Source organism: Sinocyclocheilus rhinocerous, unplaced genomic scaffold (assembly GCF_001515625.1).
Source record: "Sinocyclocheilus rhinocerous isolate Xijiao unplaced genomic scaffold, SAMN03320098_v1.1 scaffold1406, whole genome shotgun sequence".
In the NCBI taxonomy this organism is placed as follows: Eukaryota; Metazoa; Chordata; class Actinopteri; order Cypriniformes; family Cyprinidae; genus Sinocyclocheilus; species Sinocyclocheilus rhinocerous.
In genome coordinates, this window is record NW_015647095.1 from 1963528 (window position 1) to 1971437 (window position 7910).

The window sequence follows — 7910 nt, forward strand, 5'->3', positions numbered from 1 at the left end:
AGGATATTATTGAAGATGATCGTAGAAAACTTTGTAATGGATGAACCGACCGATCTCAGGCCTTCTAGGTCCATTTTTTCAGACTGATTTATGCTCTGCACCTGGACTAAGTGTTTGAAAAGAGCTTTATATTTTATACAACAGGTAATGCTCAACCTCGGAAAAGGTGAGTTAGCACCTAAAATTCAGTATTGCCAATATTGTGAAATCCGAGTGGAATAAAACCATATAGTTTTGATGCCGTTTGTTGTGATTCTGAGATAAACTGTTTTATGTTAGTTTGTTAAACTAGTTTTTTCATGTTTTATGGGGAAATGTTTTCAGATAAAAAAATTGTTTTGTTGTGTTTTTAAATTAACATTTGGAATTTAATTAAAATAAAACTGCATTAATTGCATTAATGTTCCTTTATTTGTTAGCTTTTTTCTTAATCTTCTAGTTTAACAAATTGAAAAAATAAAACAACTGATATAGATTTAACTTGGAAATAGAAAATATTAGAGATAGAAAATATTGTTTAGGGCAAGTTATTTATTTTTCATTGGCTCAAGTTAAAAAATATAGATGTGAATCATTTCCCTAAATTTTTTTAATTGGATGAATGAAACATTTTTTTCAGTGTATGTTGTTCCTGTCTCTCATTCAGATGAAAAACCACACTGTTGGCAAAAAGCCCAGCTTGGATTGAGAATTCAACACAAAAACCTTGCCTCACAAATATCTGTCAAAAATTTGACAAAATTGTGGTCAAGACATGTGTTAACTGAATATAATTTTATTAGCTTTACTGACTAACTTTTTAAAACACATTTAACAGAAACAGGTTCACAAATTAACATATTCTCTGTTAGTGGCTGATTTTGCATCCTTGATCATTGACTGTGATGGCTTCCACTTGAAGCATGGCTCCAAGGCCACATAGCCTACAATATTGGGACACAAGCTTCCAACCTCCTGATCTTTATCTTTCAAGCTGAGGTCACTGAATTTTTAATGCATTTCAAATGTTGGAGTCTGAATACAGGGCCAAAAAAAATTCCTATATTGTTAATTTATACTTGCCATCCTCCACAAATGCATTTTGCATGGTAAATTGTGTATATTAATTCATTTTCATCCTATAAGCAGTCAATTTTAGTTTAAAGCATACGTTTTTGATTTATCTTACATATATGATATTATATAAGTATTATAAGCCTAAGTTATTATTTTTTTATTTAAATTTCAATTTTTTTAATAGTTTTCAAGCTGAGGTCACAGATTTTTTTTAAATGTATTTTCAGGTTCCCTTTTTTTCACAAGGTTTTCATTCCCCACCCTCAGATTTGATAAATGTTGAATTTGCTTCTAAAACTCATTATTTAAATGTGTGTGTATGGGTCTAGCTATACACTACTGAAAAATGTCCTCAATAATATAGTGAACCCTGAACACTTGTGAGGCAGACCACACTGGTTAAAAAATTATAAAAATGGGTCAAGTCTGGTACGATTGATATATTTATATGGTTAGGATAAAAATAGAAGTATATGAGATGTCCTCATATTGTTAGACTCTGTTCCGTGTTTCGTGTGTATTTTGCTCCCCCACGTGCTCCTGGTTATGTCCATGCCCATATTTGGTCCTTCCTGTTTCCTGTTCCTATTATGTTTATTGATCCCAGGTGTTTCTCGTCTTCCCCTCGGCATGTCTTGTGTATTTAAGGTGTTTACTGTTTTGAGTTCTCTGGTTTTGAACGTCGATCCTCGTGTCCAACGTGTGATTCCTGTGATGTCAATAAAGACTGTTAATCCTGCGTTCTCCTCGCTCCTCATTCCTTGCTCCTCGTTCCTTTGTTTCTTGTTCCTCGCTCCTCACCGTAGGCACACCGTGACACATATGTGTTTGTGGATTTTTTTTTATTTTATGGTTTTCTAAGTGTCAGGACAATTGCACTTCATTTTCAAACTTCATCTTTAACTTCACAATCTTATAGGATTATGATTTTTTTCTATTTTAATATATTTTATCTATTTAATATATTTTTTAAATTACATTTTTCAATTAAATAACAGTGGCACTGGTATCTCATAACAGCATATACAACTAATTCTTAACTTACAATCTTTAGACATTCAAATGCATACGTACACTGCAAACTATGAGTTAACTCAGTGGTTCCCAACCACGTTCCTGGAGGACCACCAACACTGCATATTTTGTATCTCTCCTTTGTCTGACACACCCATTTCAGGTCTTGGAGTCTCTACTAATGAGCTGATGATCTGAATCAGGTGTGTTTGATTAAGGAGACATGGAAAACATGCAGTGTTGGTGGTCCTCCAGGAACGTGGTTGGGAACCACTGCTCTACAGTGTGCAGAACCCACCGAGACACGTTAGTCTACTAAGGGAATCAATCTCTCGCGACTGACCTCTGGTGTAATCATAGCGGCTAGCTCGGTGCCCTGGAGCGGCGAACAGGCAGGAGACAGCCAAACTAGTTACTCTAGAGACCTCCGTAAAACGCCTTAGTAATCCTGAAGACATTGATTAGCTTGTTCAGGTGTGTTTGATTAGGGTTGGAGCTGAACTCTGCAGGACTGCGGCTCTCTAGGACCAAACTTGCCTACCGCTGCCTTAAACCATTCAATTTTGGCAGCCACTGAATTTTAAGCTTGAAAAGACATGTTACACCGCTTTCCATCTGACTAAGTTTCCAGTTTCATAACACTGAAGAGGAATACAAATGTAAGGAAATCAACAAGGTCCTTGCTTTGCATTTCAACTGACGCTGCAGTTGGTTTGCTGGATTTAATCGTCTGCTTTGAGACATGTAGAATTCTTTACTGACCAGAATACAAGATAAATGCAAAGCAGGGCTTAGACTTGTGAATTATTATACCTGTCATTAATGTCAACTGTGTCCTGAAGATAATGTGTATAAATTGGTGTGTAATTCCCAATACCTCTCTTCTGTCTTTTTGTGCTTCAGGCAATTATGTGTGCTGTAAAAAGGAAAGCATGGGCAGTTTTGTTGGTGGTCTTGCCGCTCACAGCCATGCTCATTTACCACTGGAATTCATACACGATTACGACGATTGATGTGCTACAAGGATCAGACTCTTTAAAAATGCTACTGGAGGAAAAGATACAAAACATGGACCGCAAAAATGACCATATTCCTTACCATGTCAAAGAGAGCCTGTCAAAGTGAGTAGAAACTACAGGAAATAGACAATTTGTGTGCCAGCGTAGCAAAACCACTTCCTGATCAGTTTATTGCAGATTTTTACCACCATCAGATTTCCATCTCAAATGTAGTGTATGTTGTAATTCAGTTCCATTGGCAATTAAAAACCTCAGTATTTGAAATTAAAACAGGGAAATGTATCATTATAATTCACAAATCATGGCACCTCTTCCACTTTACATTTTTTTTGTAATACACTGAATGAAAGATGTGACGTGTGGCTGGATTTGAGAACATTTTCAATTATGCTTTTTACTTTTAACCAGGAGTCTTGCCAATAATGGGTGTGTTTGTGAAGGCGACAAATCAGGCATTAATTTCCCATTCGCTCAGCTGCTGTTTCCTCAAATATCAGCTACCCAGCTACATGCGTCCTTAAAGGATTCAGACATGCAAAAAGCAAAGCAATACAGAAATAAAGAGTATCACAGTTTCCGTAAGAGGTGATGCACCATTTTTACCATATTTCTGCATTCTAAAAAATTGCCATTGCCCATTCTGGGGAAACCTAATAAAATATATCTTTATTGTTCCACTGGGCAAGAGAGTCATACAGTTTTGGAATGACATGAATAACTAACTAACTGTTAAATTAGTAGTGTTTTCTCCATTCAGGACGTATACAGCTGCAGACTCACTTATCATAGCTGAAGCCAACAGCCCTCTTCAGTACCCTACGCAGGGTGTGGAAGTCAGACCAACAAGGACCATTCTAATTCCTGGTAAAATACAGTCAAGTTGTTTTTATATGTAAAAACTGATTTTCTTAGCTTGTCTTCGAGACCCACTGATCAATTTGATTTATTTTTGGTCCAATCAGAGTGAACCATTTACTGTGCAGGGGTGTGTTTAGAGTTTTGGGGGCCCCCTCGGTAGAAATCGTGTTTCAGAGGGGTTGGGTGTTTGGTCCCCCTCGATAGAAATCATAGAATGTTACTGAGAACTTACGAGAGACATTGTTCACATATGTATGATACAGCTGAATATGTGTCTGACAGATTGATAAATATGTTAAATAACAGTTTGGTTTCACCAAAAATAAATTAAATAAAAACCACATTTTAATTGTGTTTTTTGATGTGTAATTTAGAATCAGAAATGTGGACTTAATTCGGTTTTGTGTCAGCATTTTGAAAAAATTATATCTGTCTTGAATTGTAATACATGACTTAATTTTCATTCCACAGGAAACAAATACAATTTTTAATTTTAATGTACATAACCTTTGATGTACCATAAAAGATTATGACCAATAAAAAAAAAAAATTTTGCTAAGCATATAAGCCATATTGTTTACGAGTTAAAGCACATGGGCAAGATCTCACATAAAGTCTGTTATTGTGTTTTCAAGGTTTAAGTCTGAACCAAATATCCAAAAAGGGCCCTTATTTGGTAAGTACAGAATTATTCTTCATGCTTCAATAATGAAATGTAATTGATTAAATGAACTTACTCAACCTAATGTCATTTTAAACCTGTATTCTGTTTGCTACAGAAGATTATTTATACATATCTATTTCATAATGAAAAGACTGTCAAGTTCTGTGGTAAGGGATGATTGAGGACTCAAATGTTGAGATTAACATGCTTTGTTTAACCAACAATCTGGCACAAGACTGAGAACACAGGGAGAATAAATAGGAGCAGAATAGGAGGGTAACGAGGAAGAGCAGGTAGGGCAAATAAACCAAGTTAAATAAGGTGCTGGGTTAAGACAACTGACAGAGGAGCACATAACCCACACAAAACATGAAATGAACATGCTGCCAATAAGAGCTCTCCCCTACTGAGCGTCCACAAAAAAACATTACAACACGGAAACATGCGGCCGATGATTAAAAACAAGCCATGCGCTACACAAAACAACAACACAAGAAACTACCTAGCCAATGAAAACATAATATACCAGTTACTTGACAAAAAAACACAAAAGACAAAAGTTGGAGAATTTCAAATTCCAAACCCCAAAACTGCTGAAGTGTCAGGATCTGAACACCACGCTCCGCACATGTATCACATGGACGAAAGAAAGCATAGCCTAATGCCGAGTTCACACTGCACGATTTTAGACCGATTTTTCACTCGCCGACAGGTTTTGCGAAATCTCCGACAAATGTCCGAAATCAGAGGCAAATTCGGTGCTCGTTCACGCGAGTGACAATCACGCAGTGTGAATTATCAAAGACGCGATCTGGGGGAATCGCCGACACGTCGCCGACTGCTATCCCAGATAGTCACGCAGTGTGAAAACAACAGCGATCCTACGAGTTTGAAAATCGTGCAGTGTGAACTCGGCATAAGCAACTCAAAACTGCACGCGAACTCAGACAAGATGAAAAAAGTGTCAGAGCTCATACCAAGAATAACCAAGACTGGAGTGACAGAACCCTGACAAATATAGTTCAGGGTGACTGACCACAGGGTGTTAAGCTGCAAAAAGGGCTGTTAAACTACAAAAAAGCACCAGAATATTGATCCATATGACTCTCACACTATAATCCAAGTCCTCCGATACAATTGATAACTTAAAGTGCCCCTATGATGCTATTTGAAAGGTTCATAATTTGGTTTTGGGAGTCCCCGACAACAGCTTTACATGCATGCAAGGTCAAAAAACACTTTCATTTTCCTATAATATGCATTTAAATTTACCTTGTCTCTCAATGAATCTCAAACAATTCATTCGAAGATTCATATTTCCAAACCCCTCCTTTACGTGAGGCTACTCTTTTCTGATTGGTCAGATGACCCAGTCTGTTGTGATTGGCCGAACAAAGACATGGAGTACTGATAAATCACTGCAGTTTGTAAACCAACGTATTGCTCCATCCTTTATCATGAGTACAAGTAATAAGAACGACAGACATTCTATATTAATCAACACATTTCTAGACAATAGCTGGCCAGAGCTGATTAGCAGAACTATAACTTGAGTTAGCCGGAGACCTACAGCTGCACTGAGTGCATCCAAATCACAACTCACAAAACATATTGTGCATGCTTGACAGAATATTAAAGCAACAATTATTAATCATACTTACAGGTTGTTATTCAGAGGAGCAAGCTGGTTCCAAAGAAACTGGGCACTGACCCATCTTTCAAGGACAACTGTTTTACGAATCTCGTGTTGAACTCCCGGAGATTGGAGAAACAATCGTCAGTGAAATGACAAACGTTTAGGATTATACTGTTGTGGTATCGTAGTAAAGATGAATTATAAGCACTCATTCTTTACAACCTCAACCTTTGGTTTTGAAAATAACCGAATTTACTTCCACAGCGCAGAGCACACCGTCTTGTCGACATGTTATCCACACAAACCAGCTACAGCATTCAGGTTTTCGTGGGATGTCCACACAGAACCTATAGTAGGCGGACATTTTGCAAATGTGGTAACATGTGACGTGTGAACTTCACGGAAATGGGATTCGAAATTTTAAACGACTCGTTTAAGTGATTCAGAGTCAACTCTTTCTTTTGAGAGACAAAAACCTTATTTATGATACACTTTCAGCTTTACAACTTTGCATTCACGTACAGCTGCGTTACACACTGCATGAAAGGTCATTTTCAGGTCATAGGCTTTTGTATGCAGGGCCGGCACTACCTTGGAGAAAGGTGTTGATGATTCTATGGCTATCAGGGGCCCCTGACGATTTCAGCCAAAGCCCCTTTCTCCCCCTTCCTGGATTGTGGTTTCAACCGGGGCCCCACATCCCCAGCTACGGCCCTGCTTGCATATCTTGTGAACAATCATCATAACATCATTGCTGCCATATGCGCCATAAGATGCATAATAATTGGCATGAATGAATATGAATGAAAATGAATAATGGCTTACATTTTACATCTGTTCTCACATAAAACTACCATATGGCTTCGATGAGCTGAAATATAGTACACCATTTGTTTGGACTACTTTGGTGGTGGTTTTATAGTGTTTTTTATTAATTTTGATAGCCTATGGCCACTATGAGCTGTTGAATGGAATAGAGCCATTTTGAGATTTGTAAATAATTATTCTTTGTTCCTTTATGTTCTTAATTATTTTATGTTCCACAGAATGAAATACAGCATACAGGTTTGAAATAAGTAAAGTAGTGAGTGAGCTATCCCTTTAATAGGGATGTGATTCAAAGAAAGCTTCCTCACTGAGGGATTGACAGACAGAATATAATTTTTATCCAAGAACAAGAATTTTCTGCTTTAAAACAGCAAAGTCATACTGTTTTTAATACAATATCACTTGCAGGTAGATCTGATTGCTACAATGGGAACATTCAATACAGCAGCGCTGGTGGATGGTGTGCAAGTCAAAGGGGAAGGAGAGATGCATATTAGTTTTATAAGCAGATCACTGACTTCCCTGAACAGACAGCTAGAGTTTGTTACCTACACAAACACACGGTTCCATCCCAACACAGCAGACATAGGTGAGACCCCAGAACATAGTCTTTCCCACTGTAAAAACAAACCTATAGAATCTACTCAATAAAATTGAGGTAACAATTTTTTAGGGTAGATTTCACACCATTGGTTGAGTAAAGACTTCAGTGAACTTCAGTTGTTCTTATTTAAGTATATTGAACACAAATTAAGTATACAAAATGTTCAGAAACTGTTATTTAAACTAATTTTAAGTAAGCAATTTTAGCAAAAATCACTTTTACAGTGTGGAT

The 7910-nt window shown here is 37.1% G+C and overlaps 1 protein-coding gene across 1 annotated transcript in view; it reads left to right on the top strand.

Moving 5' to 3' along the window:
* Nucleotides 1-2572: 2572 nt before the first annotated feature.
* b4galnt1a (beta-1,4-N-acetyl-galactosaminyl transferase 1a) overlaps nucleotides 2573-7910 on the top strand; it is a 33839-nt gene continuing 28501 nt past the window's right edge. Inside the window, exons 1-6 of the mRNA XM_016513222.1 lie at nucleotides 2573-2729; nucleotides 2974-3191; nucleotides 3498-3674; nucleotides 3847-3953; nucleotides 4583-4623; nucleotides 7484-7664. Coding sequence (XP_016368708.1) covers nucleotides 2980-3191; nucleotides 3498-3674; nucleotides 3847-3953; nucleotides 4583-4623; nucleotides 7484-7664 — 718 coding nt within the window. The 5' untranslated portion in view covers nucleotides 2573-2729; nucleotides 2974-2979. The remainder of the gene's footprint in view (nucleotides 2730-2973; nucleotides 3192-3497; nucleotides 3675-3846; nucleotides 3954-4582; nucleotides 4624-7483; nucleotides 7665-7910) is intronic.